The following is a 26,653-nucleotide window of genomic DNA, read 5'->3' on the forward strand; positions in this document are numbered from 1 at the left end:
GCCTCTTCTGACAGCTGCAGCCTTTGATTTCCTTAACCATCAATCTCTTGACCCCTATCCAAGGATGACATAAATAGCCTATAGGATATGATTTTAAACAACCTGCTCAACACTTAAAATTCCCACAAAATTAGGCATTTTTCTCAGTTAAGGTTCCATTTCTCAATCATCCAAATAAGAGTAATATAGTCACTTACTTTGAAAAGCTGAAATCAGCTTATATTTGAGCAGGAAGTTATCTTATGTTGCTAATTCAAGACTTGGAGTCAGAAGAGTTCTTTTCTTGTTTAGAACTCAACCTTGGACAAAATCACTTAACCTTTCTACATCAAGTTTCCTCATATGGAAAATAATAAAATAGAACTTGATAGTTTCTAAGTCCCTTCTAGGTTCAAATACCTATGATTCTCTAAGTCTCAATGTTTGTATACTGTTGAAAGACCATTTCAATATGGTGATAATATAGTTAGTGTTGAATGATGTGCCATACTTGGATAAGACTATCTTGCCATTGGTGAAAACTGTGAAAGGGCACCAAAATGTCCTACCAGAGACAACCTCCAAAGCCTTTTTGACTCTGTGTTCTTGTAGAGAAGCATGACTCCTGCAGTGCTGCCAAGAAGGCAGGTTAAATATAAGCCCAGAAACAGATTGTAAATCTGGTTTTCAATAACCAGCCAAACAAACTGAAGATAATCATGATCAGGCTGACCACAGGGTGGTGAATTTTTCAGCCATAGGAATTCTCAAAGACTATCTACTAAGTAGAAATGTTGTATCCTGAATTGGTTGAGGGAGAGTCCAAAGCCATAAAGTCATGTATCCCTGAAGTAAAAACAAAAAGGTTTCCATGTTGCACTATAAGTTACACAGGCATACTATTACTCCCAACTACCTTCCCATTCTTAGTTATCTAACATTGAGGCTTATCAACTCTGTCCTGGCTCACTCCTTTTCCCTTTCCTTTTCCTTATAAAGGTACAGAGATTCTAGACAAACACAGTTTCTATATATCAGCAGATGTGGATCCATCATCCCCAGTGCACAGATGCATTGAGAATTCCAGTACATTTGTACACACCTGCAAAGGAGGGCAAGAGGACATAGAAAAATTTCAAACTTAATGATAAACTTCTATATAAAAAGTAGTCCCTGCTCCTATTGCTGACCTAACCAAAAAGGGAAAAAGAAAAAGGTAAAGATAGAAAAGGGGAGGGAGGCAAGAGGGAAAGAAAAGGATCATAGGACTCCATCTCCATAGCAACACCATCACCCACTAGTGTAACCTGGTATACAGCCTGCTTCATAGCCAAGCACCAAGCAACTTTCCCATCCTTGTGCTAGTGAAGTCTTGAGAGTTGGGGGCAGGTGAAGAATGGGAAGCAGAATAGGTAAAGGAGAAAAGGAGATTTTTTTTTAATTTGCCAAATTTAAGGAGACTACTCTTGCTTTGAGCAGGGTGGTCCTTAATTTGCATTTATCTCTTCTGACATATTACTCAAAATGTCTCTTACTAGTGCAATTTGTCCTATTCTCCATTCCCTAGTTTTGCCTTTCCCCTTCTCTTTCCTTCCCTCCCCCTCTCCCTTTGTTCTGTGAAAGTTGAAAATCCCAGGGGAAGGTAGACAGCTGTTTGGGGAAGATGCAGCATTCCCGCAGCTGTCTGCAATCGCTAATTACCCCCAGGCTATAAAAAAGTGTTGAGATGTGTTCTTTTTTTTTTTTTAAACAAAAATAGCTTTATTGGTGCCTCTTATTTTTTTTCACACCACCATTTCCTTATGTATGCCCCCCTTCATTGTAACAGAGAAAAACAGTTAGCAAAACTGACAGACACAGCAACCAATTCTGACAGTATAGATAACACCGTGAACTCCCCATTGCAATATTAAGAGCAGAAATGTCTATTTTGTCATCTGTCCTTTGGGATCCAATATTAGTCATTACAATTAATCTGTCATTGGATATCTTTTTAGTGTTAGCTTCACTTACATTATTGTAATAATTGTATGTATAATAATATATGGTTCTGCTACATGTCAGTTTCTCTGAATTGTCCATATCTGTGATTTCTTATGGCACAACAATATTACATATTATACTATTATATTACATATTGTTATTACATATTATTTATGTATGTTATTACATAACATAACATAGCAAAGCAAAGGCAATTCAGCCACCGACTGAAATGATAGTCATTTATATCTTTCCAGTTTTTTGATATCACAAAGAGTGCTGGTATAAATATTTCAGTATATATGAGGCCTTTCTACTGGTACAGCATATCACTAGTTAACTGAACCACTGGATCAAAGATTATAAACATTTTAGTGCCTTTTCTTGCAAAATTTCAAGTCATTTTATCCAAAATGTTTAGACCAATTCACAGTTCCTTCAACAATCTTCTTTTCTTACAAACCATCTGACTTGGACTTTTTCCATCTTTTATCACTCAATCAACAAGCACTTACTATATATACATTTATCATCTTTCTTAATCTGATGGATATAAAGTAAAACCTCAGCTTTGCACGCTTTTGTTATTAGTGATCTTCTGAAGCATGTTTTCACATTGTTGCTGATAGATTGCATTCCTTCTTTTGAAATTTTTTTTTCTTATCCTGTCAAAATGTATTCTTAATGATGATGAGTGTGGTTTAGTGTGAGGGCAAGATCCAGTTTCTAAATGTGTTTGTGACAAAGCATGAAGGTACCGAGTGAATAAAGCAGAAGAAAGTATAAGACTAGAAAGAGGGAAAGAAAAAATAGAGAAAAGAGAAAAATCGAGGAAGGAGGAAGGAAGGAAAGAAGGAAAGAAGGAAGGAAAGAAGGAAAGAAGGAAGGAAGGAAAGAAGGAAGGAAGGAAGGAAGGAAGGAAGAAGGAAGGAAGGAAGGAAGGAAGGAAGGAAGGAAGGAAGGAAGGAAAGAAGGAAGGAAGGAAGGAAGGAAGAAAAGAAGGAAGAAAAGAAGGAAGGGAGAGAGGGAAGGAGGCTGATTATGCTAGCTAACTCATCAAGAATAACGTTCCACAATAGTGAAAAACTGAATGGACTCTTCCTTCCCTCTACCACAGACTTAAGATCCATTAAGCTTTTGCAGGCCTCTTCCATATCTATCATTAGTCACTTTAGGGCAACTTAGTGTAAGACACAAAAGTAGAAACAAGAAGGTTGATTTAAGCTTATCTGTTTCATAGGCACACACATATAGAAGGAATTTTGAGGAAAGATAGCCAAATCACATTTTTTTTAACAGTTGAAGAAACTGAAACTCAGGGACATAAAATCCTTTGCTTAAAGTCATACAGGTGGTGAATATCATCAAAGATAGTAAACCGAAACAAGAATTTTGATTTCCCCCTTTAGTACTTAAATTGCATATTACATATATCCCAAGTCTTATCAGTGAAATTAAAGAAAAACTGTTTTAGATAGAAAGGAAATTAAACCCAAGATCAAGAAAACAAAGCTTTCAGGAGAAATAAAAAATCCTTAGCAATGGATTTCTGCCTTCTTCAGCAACTATATACAATGTCCCACACTACATAACTGAAGAGGAGAAGCCCAGTGGTATGTTTTATCTGTCCTGAAGAATCATCTTTCTTTGAATATGAATTGGGGAAGGGAAGGATGTATTTCTTAAAATGTTGAGATTTTAATAGGTGGGAGAACACATGGCAGATCCTGTGCTATTTGTATGCCTCTAGATTTTCCAGATTCCAGGGTTGATTTCCTCCTCATGATCTCCCCAATCGATGATATTTCTGCGGGCAAGAGGCAGCACTTAAGATGGATTTCCACACTGCCTGGCTTGAGGTAATGGGAGAAAGTAAGTGACTGACTTTGCAGGAGATCTAGCTTCCTAATGCCTAAGATGTTTTCCTCATTAGGCAGCTTTACATAACATCAGGAGAAAACAGCAGGAGAATTATAGTGCTTCTGAGTGAGAGGGCTGGAACCCATTTGTGTGCAGACCTAGAGTCTCACTCCTTCCCTTTGGGACTCCCACAGAGCCCACAAGGTTATTTCCAACTAGCCCCTTTCTCCCTGGCTTGGTTTCCCAATCTGCCACTGGGAGATAACTGTACTGATATACTTCATAAAGAATGAATCATTAAAGAGAAAATAAATACAGAGTCACCCTCCAAGGAGCATCATAGCAGATATGAAAAATGTGGTCATTAATATTATCAATGTTTTCATCCCAAACCTTTCCATGTGGCCTTTTGAAATGTTTTTCTGCACAGAATTCCTTTCAACATTTTACCAAATTTCAGAGACCCCTTTTAAATTTTCAATCTTTTTTTTCTTTCTCTCTTGTTGACCCATTATTAGAATGCATGCATTAAGAAAAACCTGAACTTTTACTTCCTGATGCTTGACAAAGTGACTGTAGTGATAAATGCCACTGGTTTCTCACTGAATCCTAGTTTCAATGACTGTGTGTGTGTGTGTGTGTCTGGTTCTGTCTCTGAATTCCCTTTCCAATGCAACTTCAAGGTTTATCCTATCCTTCTCTTCCATTCAAAGAAACAAAAATTATTTAGTATCTCTTGTGTACATAGTGTCATAGTAGGGAAAAGCTTAGATAAGACACAATCAATAGAAGACAAGCTTCGAGGGAGCTGCACTGTTTCACTCTTGTCTCTATATCCCCAGCTTCATAGCACATAGTAAGTACTTAATAAATACTTGTTGGATGCTTAGTTGATTGAATACCTAGGTATTCTGAAATACACAGTCTAGTACAGTGGTCCTTAACTGGGGATCCACAGACACAAAGGGGTCTATGAGGGTTCCAGAATCTTGGATAGGAAAAAAAATCACATCTTTATTTTTTGCTATCTTTTAAATGAAATATGTCACTTCCTTCAATTATTTAAAAATATAATTCTGAGGTCCATTGGCTTCACCAAATGGCCAAAAGGATCCATGAAGAACCCATGCTCTAAGGGAAGGATGTAACGCTTACAAAATAAATCTAATCCAAAATAATATAAAGTAAATGTTTCAGAACATATAAAGAAAGAGCTATATGATACCTAAAAGGTGAAAAGTTCCTATTGCAGTTATCAAGAAAGGCTTCATGGAAGGGGCAATAAAATGCCAAGGTGATTTTTAAAGGTTTTGTGAAGACTTTTCACAGACCAAGGCATGGGTAATCCAGAAGTAGGTTACAACGGCTAAGGAACACCTTTCTTTTTTATGGCTATCTACCTTTAGGTCCAATCTTTGACTTCTATTTTCCCTAATTTCACTGGCAGAGAACTAGATCCTTCTTATTTTATACCAAAGGCAGACATTCTCTAGGCTTTACTGGTTTTGCCTTTTACGTCATGAAAAAGCATTTCTTTGCAACTGAGCCTAGATTCTAGGTTCGGTTTTTTTTTTTTTTTAAGTAACAGCTGCAGTGGTCAAAGGGAAAGGAAGGAGAACATGTGGGAGATAGGGAGTTGGAAGAAGAGGTGGAACAAAGAACAGAATTAATGTCTATGATGATGAGGAAGAGGAAACTCTCTATTTATGTCTGTCTCTGTCCCTGAGTTTCTCTGCCTCTGTCTCTGCCTCTTTCTCTTTCTCTCTGCCTCTCTTTCTCTCTCTGTCTCTGTCTGTCTCTTTTTTTTTCTCTCTCTCTCCCATTCTTTTCCTCCGCCTTCTCTTCCTCCTCCTCCTCCTCCCAACTGGATAGGAGCCATATGCCCATTCAGTGTAATTAGTTGAACTCTCAGCATCTGACAGAAAGAGGCTTTAAAATCTCCAGTCTTCCTGACTTTCAACCCCCTCTTAGAAGAGAGACAGCAGAGAAGATCTAACTGCAGAAAAGTGAAGTGAAGTGAGTTCTCTGACTCTCACTGCCACAGGCAATCAACTGTGAACAAGAAACCTCCATCTTGGAAATGTCAAAGAGAATAAGAAAATCAGAGTTCAAAAATAAGGTCATCGGCTTCATTTCTCTGGGTTCTCCTCCCTGAGGAATCTCAGCAGTTACTGGTCAATGTCTCATTCAATTGAACAAATATTGATTAAGCCCCTACTATGTCCAGAGGATCATGCTAAGTGCTGGTATTCTATATTATCTACTAAAACTAGACACAAGACCTGCTCTCAAGAAAACTGAATTCTTACGGAGGGGGAAATCAGAATGTGCCCCCAAATAAACAATCACATGATTTGCAAAACGATAAGTTGTAAAGGAAAGAGGTATGAAAAATTGAGAAGGGAGGCGTGCCTTATAGTTGGGGATATTTCAGATCAGGGTAGGCTTACAGAGATTTCCTGAGAGCTGAACCTTAAAGGAAATAAAAAAATTTTAATAGGCAATTGACAATATACAGGAAAACCTATTCCAACTAGGATGCACAGCGAGTACAAAGGCATGAGGAAAGGAAAGGGAAGATAAGAAGAGGGGGCCAAAACCCAGCTGGACAGCTCCCATGGGCCTGCCTACTCACTTGCACTGGGGGGTTGGGCATTCATTTAAAATCTGAAGAGCAGAACGCTTTGATGTCTGGCTCACTTGTGATGGAACAACTCTATTCTTGGCATAGCTGACTATTATCTGAACTATTTCTACTAATAAGGACAAAGATAAGGACTGAATTTGACATCTCAGTGTTATGGGGAACTCCCAGGAGAGGAGACCATCTCTATCAATGCAGGTTGGCACCTTCTCTGTAATTTAAGTCTTAGAGAAAAGGGGTTAAGTAACTTACTAGCTATGTCAGAGGAAGGATTTGTCTCTCTCCTCCCTTCCTCCTCCCATTCCCCGCTTCTGTCCTGTCTCTGACTCTGTCTGTCTCTGTCTCTATCTCTCTCCCCCTCCATCCCTCCTCTTTTCCTTCCCTTTTTCCTTCCTTCCCTCCCTCCTCCCCTCTCTCTCCTAATGTCTTAAACTTATATTAAAATGACTTTTGATTGGAAATCTTTTACAAAATTAATTTCATCTTCCCAACTCTATGAAATGGGACCAGTATTTTTATTTCCAACACTATAGATGAGAAAGACCTAGTGATTTCACCAAAATTCGAGAACTACTAAATTGCAAAGCTGGGGATTTAAATGCAGGTCTTCTGATTTCAATCCAACGCTGTCCTTCGACAACTTACCTTAAAATGCTTAATAGTTTACAAAGCACCTTCACACTCATTATCTAATTTAATGAGTTTCTCAACAATCTAATAACAGATGCAGGACAGTTATCATTAGTCCCATTTTACTGATGAAGATTCTGAGCATTTAAACAACTTGCTTAAGTTAATAAAGCTAGAACATGGCAGAGTCATGTCTTCTGACCCTTAAATCCAAGGTTTTTTCTAGTCTACCACATCTACTTCTAATTCCAATCCTGCCACTGACTAGTTACATGACCTTTGACAAATCATTGTATTTCTCTGGGCCCATGTTTCCTCATCTGTAAAATAAAGTTATAAATGTCTGACCTGACCCAAAAGAAAGGAATGGACTACATGATTTCTAAGGTAACCTGGACTTCTGTAATTCTATGAACCAGTTAGTCAAGGCATTGCTGGGTGATGTCTGACATTTATTTAACAAACTCCCTGAAGGAAGATTGCTAATATAGATTAGTTAGTATTCCAAATGAATTTAGGGTCCAAGGGAAGGATCTTTTTCATTTTTGTCTTTCTGTCTTCAGTAACTAGCATAGTATTTGTTACCTACCTAGTAATACCAGTAAGCAAATGTTTGTTGATTGGTTGATTTGATTCCCAGAAAGATTAAATAATTTGGTCAGTAGATTGTAAGCATCCTAAATGGCAAAGTCCAGATTCAAACCCAACTGCTCTGGCTCCAATGCTTGTGCTTTCCCCCCACCATACCAAACTGCTTTGTCAGACCTATTTAGATATTTACAAGATTGGATAAAGTCTTTGTGTTACTATTTAGATTTTATTACATTTATTCAATCATGCATGCAACATTTATTGAATGTCTGACAGTAGCTGGACAGCTAGGCCCCAGGAGTCCTCAGTGATTGCATCCAGACCATAGGTTGTCCAAACTTGGCTAGAGGAATACCAAAGGGGAATATTTAAATGAGGCTACGGTCTCCAGTTATAGAGTGGGAGGAAATATTCCAATGTGAAAAGAAAAGATAGAAATAGTAGGATTCAAAGCACTTTTTATCGGAGCAAGTTGTCCATTAATTGAGGAATGGTTGTGGTACATGAATAGGAAGGAATATTACTATAGTGTAAAAAATGATGGATATGACAAAATCCAGAAAACAATATACACAATAGTTACAATAATGTAAATGGAAAGATTTGAGAGCAAGAAAACAATATTAACTGAATGGTACTAAATTATACTGACTAAACCTGGCCCCCCCAAAAAGGGGGCTGCAGATTTGGGACAAGCAGACTTCCAGTGAGGAATTTAACAGGGGTTAAATCTCATTGAGTCTCCCACTAGGACACCATCAGAGCCTTACCAACAAAGGTTTCTTGTCTCTTCCCCATCACAAATCCTCTTTCTCTACTGGGAATGATGATGTACCAGAGGCAAACCTCCTAAGGAGAAGAAGGGAATAAATTCCCAATGGTCTAGAACTAACTTGGATTGAAAGTGACAGAAACAAAGTGTCATGGTAGAACCAGCAGCATTTTGTCATCTCCTGCTACCAAACAGGTATCACTCCCATTCTGTACCCCCTCCCCACCATCACCCATGCTTTTCTACTTCTAGCTCTGGGAACAGTAATTAAATCAATATTACCATGGCCACTGAAAAGGATGTTATAATCCACTTCCATGCAGGTTTCCTTACAATTCCTGTGACTGCCTAGATGCCTTCCTGGTCCCCTCCACTCTCTAATATAATATAATATATTATATTATATATATAATAATATAATATAATATAATATAATAATTATTGTGCCTACAGGTAGAGTGTAAGCTGTTTTAGGGCACCGCCTGTCTCACTTTTATATTAATTATTTTAATGAGTTTTATCTAAAAATAAAAATTTTTGATAAATAGCAACTTCTCCATACTTATCCCCTCTTCTTAAACAATGGAGTCGTTATCATCATCATCATTATCATCATCATTATAGAATTTCTGTAGGGATTTAAGATTTCTAAAGCAAGGGACAGCTCAGTGACAGGAGATAGAGCACCAGCCCTGGAGTCAAGAGGATCTGAATTCAAATCTGACCTCAGACACTTGACACTTACTAACTTTGTGACCCTAAACAAGTCACTTAACTCTGCCTTACAAAAATAAAAGTTGCAAAACACTTTACAAATATAATCTCATTTTTATCTCACAATATTAACAGCTTTGCTATTATTACTCCCATTCTTATAAATGAGCAAAGGGAGGCACACAGAAGGGAAGTTATTTGCCCAAGGTCACACAGTTTATAAGTATCTGAGAGAATAATTAATTTAGGTCCTACTGAGTCCAGGTCCCATGCTTCATCCTAACAGAAGTTCCTGGAACAACATCCAATCATTCTCAGTCAAGGGTGGAGATCATTAATTCATGCTTTCCCATCCTCCTTCCAAGTCTTATATTAGAGAAGATTTCCTCTCTAATTTGGTAGGAGGCAGAATGGTCATCTCTGGGTTCTGAGACGTCTATGACCATTTTTTTGAACTTCTTTCTGGAGTCCTTCATCCATGATCATCAATTTACAAAGTAATTTCCAAGTTCAATCCCTTGCCATATATCCCTGAATAGAAAGCATATTTCCTTCCCAAGGCAATCATTCTCTACCAGTATATATTCAGAATGTATAGCCTACTTACAGTTCTCTAATATCTATATCTAATCCTTAGGTCAATTGAACCCTCAAAAAATTGCAAACAAATAACACCCTATTTCAACTTTTCCAAAATTCCATGGCATCCAAGTGTCCAGATATTTTCTACTTTAAACCAAGCAGTGATGAAACTATAATCCTCAGATGAAGAAAGTTATAGTGTCATGCTAGCCTTTTTTTTAAAATTAAATTTTCTCCAATCAACAAAAATTGGCCTTCTCTCTCTCCCCAGCCAAACTTATCCCTTACTGAGAAACAAAGAAAAACAAAATCCCTCTTATAAATACTTTTCGTCAAAAAAAACAAATTCCCATAGTGACCATTTCTAAAAAACAACAACAACAACAAAAAGAGACATCTTAATTCATACTCCGATTCGAACATCTCTCTATCGAAAGGCAGGCTATATATTTCATTGAGGGTTCATCAGATCAAGATTCATCATTGGTATCAGAGTTATTTCATATTTGTTTGTCTTTATGATATAAATTGCTGTCTTGATTCTGCTCTCTTCACTCTGTATCATCTCTACAAATCTTCCCAGGTATCTCTGAAACCTTATCCTCCATAATTTCTTACATCCCCTTCATAAACCCTAACTTGTTCAACTATTTTCCAATTGACAAGCCTTCTTTAAATCTCGTTTCTTAGTAATAGTAACTTTCCAGTTCTTTCAATGATTACTTTAACCCAGAAGGGCATATGTACCCATTTTACTAACCCTTGATTTTAATATTTAACTTTTAGGATTCCAAATTAGTACTTATTATATTTTCCTCTAAGATCTAAGCTTAGTACCAATTTGAGCTCTTCCAAATGTTCACCTATAGCCTGGCTAAATGAGCCATGTCATCTGAACACACAATGGCAAATACCTCCAGCCCCAGCTCATCTAACAATCTATTAACCAACCTGGGGGAGCTGGGAGTGGGGGAGGGGGGAGAAGGAAGCAGTAAATTACTTAAATCAAAAGACAAAACATTAAACTTATCTTGATTCAAAACCACAGCTTTTGCACAAATCAACAGCAGTTCTCCACAGATCCTGAGCATCAATTCTAAATACAGGTTACACATTAAGCTTAGATATAGAATTTAATTTTCAAAATAAGACAGAATCTAATTGTATCATCCAGGCTTGAGAACACTTACAGAAGGTACGCTAACTCCCAGTTCTAACATCTCTGCCACCTCCTCCTTCCTGATGTCACCTAAAACCTTTCCACTGATTCTATAAGGTGGTAATATAATTGAATTATTATCCCCAGTATCTGTAGTCTGAACAGCTAAAACAGTTCTACTTGGTTTCCTTTGAAGTATGTCTGTGAGCTTACTAAGCACAGAAATAATTCTTTCTCCCTCTAACTGGGAAGTATTCCCAAGCCTTCAGCCATTGTTCCATGTTGTATTCCTCCAAGCCATGGGCAGGCAAGCAAATGACTTCTTTCTCAGATTCCCATCCTCCCACCTCACCCCATACTCAGAGCTATGGTGACCTGATAGGATGGATTTTCTGAACCATTTGTAGTTTTAAATGCCATTCTAATGACCCCAAGCACTATTAACATATCCCAGAAATACCAGTATTTCAGTAAATAGTAACGGAATGAATCATGTCAGCAAGTACAACAACAACAAAATCTACATGTCATCAAAGATTGAGAGCTAGAAATGGTGGGTAATCACAGGCTGGAGAAACAGTGATTACACATGAAAACACATGCAAACTGGCTCCTAATATGCACATTTATAACTTATATGTGCCATATATATGCATGGGCTCCATTTGTCATTGGTGGTGGCGTAGGCAACACAGCAGTGAAAATGACGGATTGCCTGAGCATTTCTAGACATAAGACCCACAATTTTATTTTTTCAGGAAAGGTAATGCCTTCAATGTACAACTAACTGGAATTTAATTTTTATATTTTATGAAACTTTTCATATAAATCAATTTACAAATAAAAAAATGAAAACAAAAGTATTATTAAACCAGTTCTGATTTTTGGTCTGGAAAACATAATAAATGTACTCAAAACTAACCCTAAAATGAATTCTGAAATTAGTTAGTCAAGTAAATTTGCTACACATCATGATCGTTTTAGTTCTTGTTCTGTCATTTCAGTTTTATCTGGCCCTATGTTACCCCATTTGGAGTTTTCTTGGCAGACACTGAAGCGGTTTGCCATTTCCCTCCCCAAGTCATTTTACAGATGAGGAACCAGAGCAAACAGATGACTTGTCTAAGGTGACACAGCTAATAAGTAAGTATCCAGAGCTAAATTTAAACTCATGAAGATGAGTCTTCCTGATTCTAACCCTGGCGCCCTTTGAACATTCTTTCCCACATCTTAAATTCTTCCACCAACCCCATTGTATTGGTGTTAATAGATAGCAATTTAATTCCACTGAATTTTAATGTGCAGTTTCTCCCCAAATAAGAATTTGGTCCATAAGTATTTCTGAGGCTAATCATAGATTTAAAAACTACTATTGAGCTATAAGAGGATGCTAAAGTGTCTGCCTTGAGTGTTTCCTGGCTTAACTGTAACCATTGTAAAGATGTATTTCTTTTCCTTGAAAATTAGCCTAAGAAAGGAAATTACTCTACCTCTCCTATTCTATGTGCAGAGATACTTTCATGGTACTTCATTCATCTTTTCTTCTTGGGGTGTTTAATGTCCAAGGAAACCAGGACTCTAAGCACATAGCATATTAGAGTGAAATTAGTAAAATACATACATACATATATATACATAAACAATACTAAGAATCAATCAATCATTAAACATTTATCAAGTGTCTACTATGTGCCAGGCACTGTGCTAAGGGCTGGGGTTACAAAACAAGGCAAAAGATAGTCCTTGCCACCAAGGAGCTTATAATCTAATGGGTGAGAAACAGTATATAAATGAATAAATACCAAAAAAAAATCTATTTGCAAGATAAAGAAAAAATAATTAATAGAAGGGAAGATTTAGGGATTAATATGTCTATAGCCATGGATGCCCTTGCCCAGAACAAAGAAACAAAAGTAGTCATCTTTCCTATGGCTTTGAGATACTAGAACAGCCAAAATGAACTCAATATTTGTCCTGCTCAGCCCAAACAACCAGCATAAGACAAGGAGTCAGTGCATGAGCCAGTCGAGGGTCCAATAACCATCTGAGAAGTAAGCAGAACCCCAGAGTCTGCCCCTAGTGATCTGAGTGACTGAGTTATGAGCAAGAGATCTCATACTTTCTCATCCCACTATGTTGAGATATGGTTTGGTTTGTGAGGAGGTGGTTGAAGTATAGTGGATAAAGCTCTGGGTCCGTTGTCAGGAAGACTTGAGGTGAAATTTACTTCCTGTATAACCTGGACAGGTCACAAATTCTGTTTGCCTCATTTTCCTTATCTATAAAATAGGGATAAAAACAGCACTTACTTCCCAGGGCGTTGTAAGGATCAAATGAGATAATAATTATAAAGCATTTAGTACAGTGCCTGGTATATATGTATTTATGTAAATGTTAGCTATCATCATCATCATTCCCATGTAATAGAAGCCATAGGGAGACCTAAGGAGAGCCATAACCCAAAGAAGAGGTTGTACCTGGTAAAGTTCATGCCATCTACGTCTGCTGCTATTAATATTACCACATTTTCTCTTATTTAACTATTCTATTTTAATATATAAATTTCAGGAGGTGAGGGGACACTGAGCAAAGAATTAAGTAGAATCTGAAAAAAAGATAGGTAATTGATTGTTGTCACAAGCCTGTTATATCTGGAAAACCTTTCTATCAATAGGAAAGACTGTAAAAATGGCTCTAGAGTACTGTCCCTTGGATATGTCCCACAAGACTTAGAATAAATAGTCCATCAAATATCATGTCATGTAGATCACTAGATATTCAGCAACCACCAAGGGAAGATCCAATTACAGGATTTTCTGAGACCAATGGATAATTAATTTAGCGTTGCCTCATGGTGCCAATACAGCATCTTTTGGATTGTTCTGTCCCTACTTTCCCCTTTAAGTACAGTTCATGGAAAGAGGGCCAAAAGCCAAAAAGTGAGAAATAGCTTAGTTGGGGAAAAGAAAAGGGAGTGAAGTCTATAGAGAGGTGATTAGACAGATATCAGAACCAGGATTCTCCCTCCTCTCGAATTGCTCTCTGAATTTCCTCCACCATGCCTCAGCTTTTTATTCTGAAGCTTCCCTCCAGCCCTAGAATTCACATTTTGGAACTACTCCCTATCTCTTTGACCTTTCTCTCTAATTGAATGGTTCCTCCCAGAACCTCTATTTAAGGAAGGGATCCAGGCCAATGGAGTCTCATTTCTCTTCATGCCAAATGCTGTACTTTTTCTACCATGCTCTGTTCATTTTGTGGATATCCTTATCAGTTCCTTTTTTGTGTACTCTTCCCCATTAAAATGTAAGCTCCTAAAAGCAGGACTATCTTTTTGGTTCCATTTGTATCCTCAACGCTTAGCACATTACCTGGCACATAATAAGCACTTAATAAAAGCCCATTGACTGACAGCCCTGAAAATCAAGCTAGGAAAGAATCATTTTCTTTTTAGAGCCAATCACATATTACAGAGCCCTTTGATTATTTGAAATGCAAACTGAATTGTAAACATGAAAATGTCAATGTTTGTGGGGGAAAAAAATGGTTGTTCAAAGGCAAATGCAAATAAAAGTAGAAAAAGGGAGGGTGTGAACTTATAGTGAGTAGAAAACTGAGATGTGGAGAAAAGGTGAGAATTTATTACTGTGCGTCCAGCAGTTGACTGGGAAGAAAGTACCTTCATCATCAGAAAGGAAAATTGGTTTCAATATGTCAGGAATACCAGGACAGAAAAGAATAAAGGTCTCACCACGTAGTACCACAGGTTGATTAAATAACTCTTAAGGGTATCAAATTCTCCTTTTGCTTCAATTCTGTTACCAAGTATCCTGATTATTGGGTTTTTGAGTGTCAAGAAGGGAGTGGTTTGGCCAGTGAACATGAAAAGTATTTGAGGATTGGGAAGTAGCACGAAGGGTACAGCTGGCACAGTGGATAGAGCATTGGGCCCAGAGACAAGAAGGCTTGTATTCCTGAGTTCAAATACAGTCTCAGACACTTACTAGCTATAAGACTGTGGGCAAATTATTCAATCCTGTTTGCCTCTGTTTCCTCATTTGTAAAATGAGCAGAATTAGGAAGTGGCACACTGCTCCAGTATCTTTGCCAAGAAAACATGGTCATGGAGAATCAGAAACTATTGAAATGACTGAACAACAAAAAATATTTATCTCAGGGTGACTGAATAAATGGATATTTTTGCCTCACTAACCACTCTTATCTGAATAATATTATCATGAGTCAATACACCAGAGCCTAATTATCTTCCTCCAAGTGAACTGCTGAAATACAATCTCTGGATCTGCAAATTGAGGACTAGACCTTCAACTGTGGTGATTCTATCAAGATACATAAAACCCCTCCAATCAATTTTAGTTTTCATATTTATCAATTTGGAAACCCAAGTGTTGCCACAATAACTTCCTTGGAGGATTCAATCAGGTAGACAAAGTTGGTTAACAGGATAAGTTATCTAAAATTTACATTTCTTTTGAACAGCAACTTCCTCAAATCTGTAAGACATCCTGACCCAAGTAGACAAAGACTTAGAACAAGGCACATCAACTGATAGAAAATATAGTTGGTCCTTTGAAGCATTCTTAAATTCGGGTGCTTCTGATAATCTGAAAATTCATCCCAGGGAGCAGAACCATCAACTCAGATCTAGCTGTTGCTGAGCATCTGTACCTGAGCTCCATTACAGACCCCAGCCAGCGGCACCTCATTACCCCTGCATTAATGAAGGAAAGAGGAGGTACTTACGCAGGGCGTGCCATTCATCCTGGCGGATGGTCTTGGTGATGTTGTAGGTGAGGTTCCTGGGGATGGTTGCTGAGGAATAATGGTACTTGATATAGATGCATCGCTCAATTTCTCCTGGCAGAGAGAAGTGAGAACCCAAATGTTAATAGCCCAGCAGCCACAGTGGAAGACTATGATCATCAGTTTTCTTACCACAGGACAAAGAGCTCATTTCCAAATAGGAACTATTAAGATTGACCAAGCTACAGAAGAAAGCAGCTTTATCTCTATAGGATCAAATACAACAAGAAATGGAAAATTTCAGAGTACAACCAGAATACAACCTCATTAACCCAGATGCCAATAATTCACCATAAGGAATTAGTTTGGTTTCGTGCTATTTATGAAAAAATACACATATTAATAAGTAAATAGCTTAAATAATTGGGGGAGGGGGAAGTACTGTTTGTTTAAAAAAAAAAAAATCAGTTGCTTTGAGGCAGCTAGATAGTACAGTGGCCCTAAAGTCAGGACCTGACTTCAAATCCAACCTCAGACACTTAACCTGTATTAGTCACTTAATCCCAATTGCCTTGAAAAAAAAAAAAGTTAAAAATCAATTGTTTATAAATGGTTGGAAAATACTTATTTACATAAAATGATGTGCTGATTATAAATCACTTTGACATTTATTAAAGTGGACCCAGCTAGACCTCTACTGACTCCATCAGTCAGCAGTTGCATAATTTCCCTCAAGTAATAAAAACTTCTAAAATCATGTAGAATTTGGATTTTATCTAACTCATTAATTATACTTTTACAAGTCTTATTTTAAAAGAACAATAACAAGAATTTCAGTATGTGAATCCATCTTTTCCTTCATATGCCTTCCAGAAAAACATTTGACAAAATTCTAATGGGAAGTAAAGAACAAAATGGCTCTTATCCTTGTTTCTTCCAATTTCTTTCAGAAATTTCCACTGATAGCTTATCTATGGGGGTGGAGATTAAAAATTCAATGACAGGACATCTTGAAGAAGTAAAGAGAATACTTTTAAAGGTGAGGAGTTTCAGTGTTTAGTTTTAGATCTGAATTGGTTCTGGTAGTAATCTACTTTTCAGCCACTCATTTTCAACTTATCACTCATGGCATCTGATTGAATCATGATAACCCTTGTTCTGCTTGCAATAGAGTAGAATTTGGAAACTGGTGACTTTCATTCATTTAGGTAATGCCTCATAGAATTGATATCTCATTGTGAATCATCACTGGAAAAACATCAAATAGCCAGTCAAGGACCATATATTATCTACTGGATAACTGATATTATTCAGTAATAATAATAATCATAAAGGTTCACTGACTTATAGCACTTTACAATTTGCAAAGAGTTTTTTCCTCAATAATACTGTGAGGAACAATATTACTGCTTCCATTTTACAGATGAGGAGGCTCACAGAAATGAAATGACTTGCCCCTAATCACACAATTACTAAGTGACAAAGTTCTTGAAATGTTTCCTATATAGTTTAAAAGATCACAGTTAGTGTGAAATCTAGTTATAAATATATTTGACTAATTTATCTTAATTAGAAATCAGACATTGCTATTCCAAAGGCTTTGGGATTAAGAGTACTAAAATAGTTCCATTAGTTCTAAGAGGAAATACTAGTCAAGGTGATATTTTGACTTGCTTGGAGTACATTGCCTTCTGTCTCACTAACAGGATGCCTGTTTCATCAGGGCTAGCTTATCTGCTTTGTGAGTAGCAATCAGTTGGCAATTGATGGCATGGCTGGCCTCCTCACCATAGGTATTGCTTTCCTGGATGATGGTTGAACCAGAAGCAGGTCTGGTGACTTGGGGGACACTATTTTGTCAAGTCTCTTGGGTTTTAAGTCCTAGGCTATCTATCTATCTGGCTCTGAAGGGAGATGGTGATCAAGGCAATGTTATACAAGTTTATCTCTAAGATTCCTTCAATCCTGCCCATCAATTGGAGAATGATTGGGTAAATTGTGGTAAATGAATGTTATGGAATATTATTGTTCTGTAAGAAATGACCAGCAGGATGAATACAGAGAGGCTTGGAGAGACTTACATGAATTGATGCTAAGTGAAATGAGCAGAACCAGGAGATCATTATACACTTCAACAATGATATTGTTTGAGGATGTATTCTGATGGAAGTGGATTTCTTTGATAAAGAGACCTAACTCAGTTTCAATTGATAAATGATGGACAGAAGCAGCTACACCCAAAGAAAGAATACTGGGAAATGAATGTAAACTGCTTGCATTTTTGTTTTTCTTCCCGGGTTATTTTTACCTTCTGAATCCAATTCTCCCTGTGCAACAAGAGAACTGGTCGGTTCTGCAAACATATATTATATCTAGGATATACTGCAACATATCCAACATATATAGGACTGCTTGCCATCTAGGGGAGGGGGTGGAGGGAGGGAAGGGAAAAATCGGAACAGAAACGTGTGCAAGGGATAATGTTGTAAAAAAAAAATTACCCTGGCATGGGTTCTGTCAATAAAAAGTTATTATAAAATAAAATTTTAAAAAAAGATTCCTTCAATCCTATGAATTGCTGGTCCAGAGTTCTTTCTCAAACAGTAATGATATTTGATGTGGTCAAGTCTAAATTATTCTAACTTCATTATTTTTAACAGTATTTTAGCCCTAAAGACCATAATATGTATTTTTATGGAGCCTCTAAAAGACCCAAGGGGAAAGAAAAAGAACCTCAAAACAACCAGAACAAATAAAGTAAAAAACAACAACAACTAGAAGAAAAGGGAAGAAATAAACCCCTCCAGGGAAAATTATGGGAAAATATCAAAACAGTTTAAGGAAGTGAACAAAGAATAGTTCCCAATACAATGACGAACTAATATAGAATAAGAGAAAACCAGGAAAAATCTCCAGATGAATGGAATAATTCTGTAAAAAGTACATTTAGAACATCAGAAAAGAGAACAAAATGGCTATAAGCAGCCCAAGAATGGTCAGAGAACCTAATAAAAACAATTGAAAATGGCATAAGAAATTAAATTAAAGCTCAAAAGGAGAATCAAGGTCTTAGATTAGAAGCCTATAAAACCTTAATAGAAAGAGGAAGGAAATGCATATAAAACACAAAAATTCAATACAAGAAATACTGGTGCAAAGTCAAAACAAAATAAAAAAGTGAAGAGCACATGAGACATTTTTAATCAAAGCCTATTGTCCCTTTGGATTCTAATCTTATTTAAGGGTTTTCTGAGTGTTCAAAATTGCTCTAAAGAAAGAGAGGGAAAGATTGAATGATGCTATGAATATTACCCTTTCAGGATCAAATGAGGGAAAATTGAAAAAAATATATAATAAAGTAAGCATGAGTACTTAGTGCTAAGTGAGGGGAAAGTTAGGTGTTTGAGTGGTGGAGAAAAATTGAAGAAATTCACTTGAAGCAAATTACCACTACACATGGTTGATTACAATAGAAATGGTAAAAAGAGGAAGCCTCAGTGATTTGGAACTGGGCAGGCTGGGAAAAAAAAACAGGAATAGAGAAGAGATTGAAATAGGATTGTTGTTCCAAGTAATATAAACTGCAGATGTCAACTGCTGATTCCTTTTTTTTTTTTAAGATAAAAAAGAAAAAATATATAATAGGATTTGAGGAAGGGAAAAAAACCTTAACTATATTAATCATGAATATGAATGGAGTAAACTCACCTATGAAAAGGAGGAAGGTGATAGAAAGTTTTAGAAGATAAAATGCAAAGATTTGCCATATATAAATACATACTTAGAAGATAAAAATGCAAAAGCGTTAAAATTAGGATTTCCAGAAAAATTTGTTATGTCTCATCTCAGTCTAAAAAAACTCAGCAGTAATCATGGTCTGCAACAAGGTAACAGTAAAAATAGATACAATCAAAGGAAACTACATTATGCTAAAAGGTTTCATAGATAATGAAATAATATCAGCCCTAAGAGAAACATTTCAAGTTGGTGAAAATTATGAGCTGGCTATAGTCAGCTCACTTGGCTAGGGAAAGTTCAGTACAGATCAGAAAAGACCACCTGAGACTCAACTGAAGAATGGGACCAATCAAAATGTTTTCCTGGTAAGCAGCCAGTAAGCATTTCCTGAAACAGTGATAACAGTAACATCGGAGGGTCCTCATTATTTACTTGGCTTAGAATTGCAATCATTCTGCCTTTGACAGCAATTAAATTAGAAAAACTCAAATATTACCCAGAAAAGAAAGCAAAATATTTATCCATGTAGCTGTAGGTCCTGTCAGTGTGCTGGGCTTTTATATGTGCAGACACCATCTGGGTACCAAACGTGTGCCCAGAATGCAAGTTTCTAACCCAAAGAAATACAAAGAAACAGTGCCAAGGGAACAAAACAAGTACTACCTTTGGACCAACCTTCAAGCCTATGTCCTTATCTGGAACATACCCTGGACTAGCTCTGTTCTTAACTGAGTAAACAGGATAGAAGTAGGAATTCAACTTGAGATTTCTTTTTTTTTTTTTTAAGAAGTCAAAGAGTTAGGAACTTCCATTACCAATGTAAATCAGTCATTTTTCTGCAACTTAATGCCTCAGAGAATTTGCAGAGGCACCGAGAAACTAAGTTATGTCCCAATGGTCCTACAACCAGTCTGTATCAGAAGCAGGCTATGAATCCAGATCTTGTTGGCCTTATGGCCATGGCTACTATGCCATGTTACTACACAGTCCCACAACCAATCTCTATGAGAAGGCTAAACTCAGAATTAATAACATTTCAAAAACTGATCACATTGATTAAGGGAGAGGGTTTAAGATGAGAAAAGCAGTCCTCCAGTTCTTTTTGGGAAGAATTTAATTCCAACTCTTACTTCCTGCTTTCTGAAGAAATGTCAGTGGCTTTGAAATGCCTTTCAAAAACTTTTTTTAGTCATAAAATTTAAGGCTGGTATGGTCATTAGAGGTCACTCAGTTCAACTTTCTCACTTTATGCATGAGGAAACTAAGACCCTATGAGGTTAAGTGATTTTGCCAAGGTTATACAAGCAGAGACAGGGCCAGAATTCAAAGCTACTGACTCCAAATCCAATGTCCTTTCTATCAAACAACCACATCCCTTATCTTCCACTACTACTTTTCTCCTTTCTTTTTCTTCTTCTCTATACAAATTTTTTCATATGAGCTCCACTCTTACCTTCCCTTTCTTTAGTCCCTTAGTACTCACAACCTTTTGCTATAGCCATCTCTCCTATCAAAAGTCTAAAGCGGCAAAAGAACAGGGAGTCACGAGAAGAAGAACTATACCAGTTCTTCTCTTCCCTAATATATATATATATATATATGTTTACCATACCAGGAATTGTGTTAGTTACTAGATATAAACACTACCTTCAGGAAGCTGCCACTTCCTTATCTATATATATAGACAGAATTGATACTAGATTATTTTTCAGGTACAGAAAGCATATATGGAAAGTAATAATACTTAAAGAAAAAAGGACCTGTAGAAATCATCTAGTCTAATATCCTCATTTATATATGAGAAAACTGAGCCACAGAGAAATATAAAGTAGTTTTTTCAAATTCACACAGCTAATTAGCATAGGGACAGTGTAAAAATTAAAACCAGATTTCTTGACTAGTATTTCTACTATATCATCATAAGGAATCAAAGACAAATTAGTTTACTCTATAATTTAATTATGGCCTCCTCTGAATCAGAAGAAAAATGAAGATATGGGGGAGAAGTTCTCCGAATGTTCCATGATATAAGTACCTCCCAAAGTATTCACTATTCACCTCTTTTCTGAAGTCATTTCTGGATATTATCAGCATGGCAACTCCATAACCAATCATTCAACCCACCTGAGTCATAAATTCCCTAGTTAGTTATTGAGCTTGACTATATTTCTATAAAAGATTTGAGGAAATCTGAAAGAGGATTAACAAGAAAACCATGAAAATAATTCAAAAAAAAATTTTTTTAAAGATCATTGAAGGTGGCCGAATGGAATTGAAATAATTTAGTCTAAAGAAAAGAAGACCAAGGAATGATCAATAAAATGTTTTTATGATACCAAAAATTATTCAATTCATTCACAGAAAAGATCAGTCAAACACCTTGTTTCACATAATTTAGCCATCTTTAATAAGTTTTTATCATATAATTTATCTTGGGATCCCATCTTCTGTTCTTAGTATATTCTTTTTATATTGGTTACTTTCAAAGAACAGTAACAAGGAAGAAAGGGAGGAAGGAAGAGAGGGAGGGAGGAGAGGAGAGAAGGGAGGAAAGAAGTGGGGGAAGGGAGGGAGGGAAGAAGGGAGAGAAAGGAGAAAAGAAGGGAGAAAGGGATAAGGGAAAAAAACAAGCATTTGTTAATGCCTATCATGTGCTAAGTACTTTACAAACATTGTTTCATTTGACCCTCACAACAAACTTGTGAGATGAGTGCTATTGTTATACTCATTTTACATTTGGAAAAATTAAGGCAGAGAGAGGTTAAGTGACTTTTTCATGCTAGTAAGGTCAGATTTTAATTTGGGTCTTCCTCACACTAAACTTAGTATTCTATCCACAATGTCACCCAGCCCAGGAGAAAAGTTGTTGATAATAGAGGCTGAATCAGAGAAGGCTTTATAGTAGCATTTGAATTATTTTGAAAATAACATTACTTGGAATGATAAGGGACTGGAGGACATTGCAGGCAGAAGAAACAGTATAAACAAAGACATGGAGATAGGGAAACACAGCATATAGTTGTGGACAAAGAGGAAACCAGTTTGTCAAAAGTAGAGAGCTTATAAATGACCAGCAGGATGATTTCAGAAAGGCCTGGAGAGACTTACATGAACTGATACTGAGTGAAATGAGCAGGACCAGGACATCATCATATACTTCAACAACAATACTATATGATGATCAATTCTGATGGACCTGGCCATCTTCAGCAATGAGATGAACCAAATCAGCTCCAATAGAGCAATAATGAATTGAACCAGCTACACCCAGCGAAAGAACTCTGGGAAATTTGTGTGAACCACTACATAGAATTCCCAATCCCTCTATTTTTGTCTGCCTGCATTTTTGATTTCCTTCCCGGGCAATTGTACACTGTTTCAAAGTCAGACTTTTTTGTGCAGCAAAATAACTGTTTGGACATGTATACATATATTGTATTTAACTTATACCTTAACATATTTAGCATGTATTGGTCAACCATCTGAGAGAAGGAGTGGGGGGAAGGAGGGGAAAAATTGGAACAACAGGTTTTGCAATTGTCAATGCTGAAAAATTACCTATGCATATATCTTGTAAATAAAAAGCTATAATAATAAAAAATAAACAAAAAAGTATAGAGCTTATAAAAGGGAATAATATGAAACAAGAAAAAGATAGAATAACACCAGGTTACACAGGGTTTTGAATGCCAAGCAAAGGAGTTTGAATTTAACTTGAAAGTATGATAAAGAGATACCTGACTTAACTTTACTTAAGATGAGAGGATCAGGTAACTAGCTAAGATCTACAAAATCAAATTGATATCTCAACTTTAGTATTAAATTAGTTTATAAATTCTACTATATCACTGGTGCTTAGTGACTAGTTTATTATTTTACCTAGATTAGATCTTCTCTTTTGAGATCTGTTCTCTGATGGGTAAATCATGATCTTCCCATTAGTAACTGGTAAAATTCCATTATACCCATCTTGCCTATTAACTAAAATCCACATAAGATTGCTGAAAATTGTTGCTAGGAGCTCACTAATTTTTGTGTATAGTGAGTCTATGTTCTGAGTCTATAATAAACTATGTTTTTCCCAAATCTCTGTATGTTTATGATTGGCAGCAGTACCTACCAAAGACTCCTTGGACAATTTCTGTCAAAATAGTGAGTAGTTTGCTGCTGAAGATTTTTTAGTAGAACAGTGATATGACTAGAATGATAACTAGTTTAACTTTCTCACTAAACTTACTCTAAGTAAGGTTATTCTGTACGTAATCTAAAGGATGGATTTGGGAATGGAAAGGGAAAGTGGAAGTGGAGAGAGCAGTAAGAGAGATAAGAGTGGATATCTTTATAGCCAAGGGAGAAAAAGAGGATCCAATAGGAGGGAATGGTCATCAACAATGTCAAATACTTTAGAGAGGTCAAGAAAAGAGAACTAAGACTGGAGAAAAATCATGACCTTTGAGAGAGAAGCTTCAGTAGTCCTATGAGGGAAGAAAATAATTTGCATATGATAGGGAGGAAGTGAAGACATTAGGAAAATCATTTTGTAACTCTAAACTCTATAAAGATGTGAGCTACCTTAAAGAGGGGCATACTGGTAAAGGCTTAATTAACATCTCTCTTTTTAAAAATATACAGTGACACACATTTAAGTTTCTTCTACATTATAAACATTTCCTTCATCACTTTCTCAAGTCTAGACAATCAACAAAGCTATAAATCAAGTTCTAATTTATAGTTTTGGCTGACTTTCAAGATGAAAATGATCACAATAAAAATTTAACAATGGGCTCATGAACTGGCTCTAGCACACTCCTGATTATCTATCCATGAGGTAAAGACAACTTTTTAAAGTTGAGCAGAAAGGAGAAGAAATATATAAAATATGGCCGTGTGAGATACAAGTGTTTAGAGGTTTTATTAAGGGATTGGACAGACCTACGAATATTTATAAGTAGGTGGGATGAGGTCTTTGGAGGGTCTATGAAGGGGGAAATGGTGAAGACTAATAAGAGATAGAGGACTGATTGCCAGAGCAAGGTCACAAATGAGCTGAGAGGGAATGGAATCAATAATATAGAAGAATTAGACTTAAGACAAATAAAGCAACTTCTTTTGATTCTTTTCTGGCACTGAGGTATCCTTCCAGGGAGGATATGGAATATTCTGCTGATTAGGAAAGTGTTTTCTTTGATCCATGTACCAAATGCTGCATCCCTTACTAGACTGAACATTTTGAAAACAAGGACCGCATTTTATTTAGTTTTGTATTATCCACAGCATCTAACAAAATGGCTTGACCATAGAGGTAGTCATCAAGTATTCATTGAATATGAATGATAAAACTAGGACCACAGACTGTGATTTCACTGACATAAGGAGCTTCTAAATAAGGAATCCTCCATCAGTGTAGGCCAGTACCTTCTCTGTAATTTATAGTTTTAGAGCATTCTTGTAAGTAATATAGTAGTCTCCCTAACCTGCTAAACAAATTAGGCCAGGGAAGCTCAAAAAAAAAAAAAAACCCTAAGAGAGAAGCTGAGTCATACCTTCAGAGTAAGATCAGCAATAATGACTCAAAGCCTCTTTTACTGAGTTTTAATAGCAAGTAGCCTTGGTTTCTTCAGGAGCTTTTTCTCTCCTCATTAGAATGAATCAGCACCAAGGCCAGGACCAGGCTTCTGATCCTATTAGGCCTAGATAAAAACCATTATTAAAAATCTATCAGACTTTACAGGTCAGGAAGAAGAGTATCACTTTATCTCTAGAGAACCTGACCAATTGATACCTTCTTCTCTGATTGTTCTTTGCTTTTTAAGTATCTTCCCACCTCTTCCATAAGGCTGGCTTTACTGTCCTACTGTGAGCATTGCATTTCCTTGTAGTGCACTTTGGTATTCCACAGACTTACCTGAGTCTCTGTAAAGACATCATCTAAAGTAGGAAACTAAATGACTTACCCAGAATCATATAGGGACTATATGTCAGAAGCAAGTTTTCTTGGCCCTGAGATCAGCTCTTTTCAATGTTATATTGCTATCCATATAAACAAGTATACTATGGTTCACCATGGCTTATAATGCAGAGATATACCAGTACTGAAGGACTTAAACCAGCTTCTTTGATTCTTTGCCAGGATGATAAGTCTACCTTGGTTTCTGTAACTTGTGATTTTTTCCTGCGCCTGAAGGAATGTTCATTCCTAAGCAGGGATACTCCAGATACTCCACAAACATTAGCCACTGTCCTATAATAATAATATCAATAATACAGTGAGGCTACAGAATTACTTAACCAAGACTACCACTCAGGCAGCAATAGAACCTATTAGTAAATAAATCTTGTAATCTCCAAGATCTCTCCCTACTCCCAGATTCCTAAGCTTGCTGAGAGCCCACTCCACAGATGTTTACAAAGTTGATTTCTAAGAGTTGCACAGTTATAGCAATGTAGTAAATTTCCCCAGAGTAGGAAGTTGATAAGAGTCATGTCCAAATGAAACAGTGCTTAAGTGGGCATCATGTAATTTTCTGTGTGTGCACACAATCTAGTTTTGGGGAGGGAAGAATTGAATATCATCACACAGCCTGTTATTTTTTCAAATTGATGATTGTTTTGAAAAAGCATTTTCAAAACAATTTGCCATTTGATTGAAACTGACTTTCCCCAACCCCAAATAAATTCACATGTAGATGCCATGTAAGTTGAAATTTGGCAAAAAGACCATAGACTTCTCTTGGCTAGAGCATGGTATACTGGAAATGTTATTGAACATGAAGTTGGGAAATCTGGCTTTGAATCCCAAATGTTACTCTTACCAGCTATGATTTCTCTTGCCACATGGTCCTGTAGGATATGCATCTACATTGCCAAAAGGCCTGATTTTATAATTATTTCATAAATTTGGAGTCAATCACACAATTTGTTTGAGGGGCAGAAAAATAAAAGCAAAATAGGTTTGTCTTTGTTTATACAGTTGTAATTTAAATTACATACAGATTTAAATTATGCAGATAAAATTTAAATGGGCTAGGTATATGCAGAAACAATTGTTGACATTTATATTATACCTTGAGTTTTGCATAGCCATGTATATCAATGATGATGATGATGATGATGATGATAATGATGATAATGATGATGATGATGAAAGCTTTTTTGCCAACTCCTTTTAGATACTGATCATGGGGATGCTAATTAAATGGCTATTAAAATCGTCTAAATAAGTGATGATGAAAGACTG

General features: G+C 36.5%; 1 protein-coding gene across 1 annotated transcript in view; it reads right to left on the reverse strand.

The window, feature by feature from the left end:
- TMEM178B (transmembrane protein 178B) overlaps positions 1-26,653 on the reverse strand; it is a 421,857-nt gene that overhangs the window by 283,354 nt on the left and 111,850 nt on the right. Inside the window, exon 2 of the mRNA XM_051962656.1 lies at positions 15,679-15,792. Within this exon, the coding sequence (XP_051818616.1) occupies positions 15,679-15,792 (114 nt within the window). The remainder of the gene's footprint in view (positions 1-15,678; positions 15,793-26,653) is intronic.

Source organism: Antechinus flavipes, chromosome 5, assembly GCF_016432865.1.
Source record: "Antechinus flavipes isolate AdamAnt ecotype Samford, QLD, Australia chromosome 5, AdamAnt_v2, whole genome shotgun sequence".
Classification (NCBI taxonomy): Eukaryota; Metazoa; Chordata; class Mammalia; order Dasyuromorphia; family Dasyuridae; genus Antechinus; species Antechinus flavipes.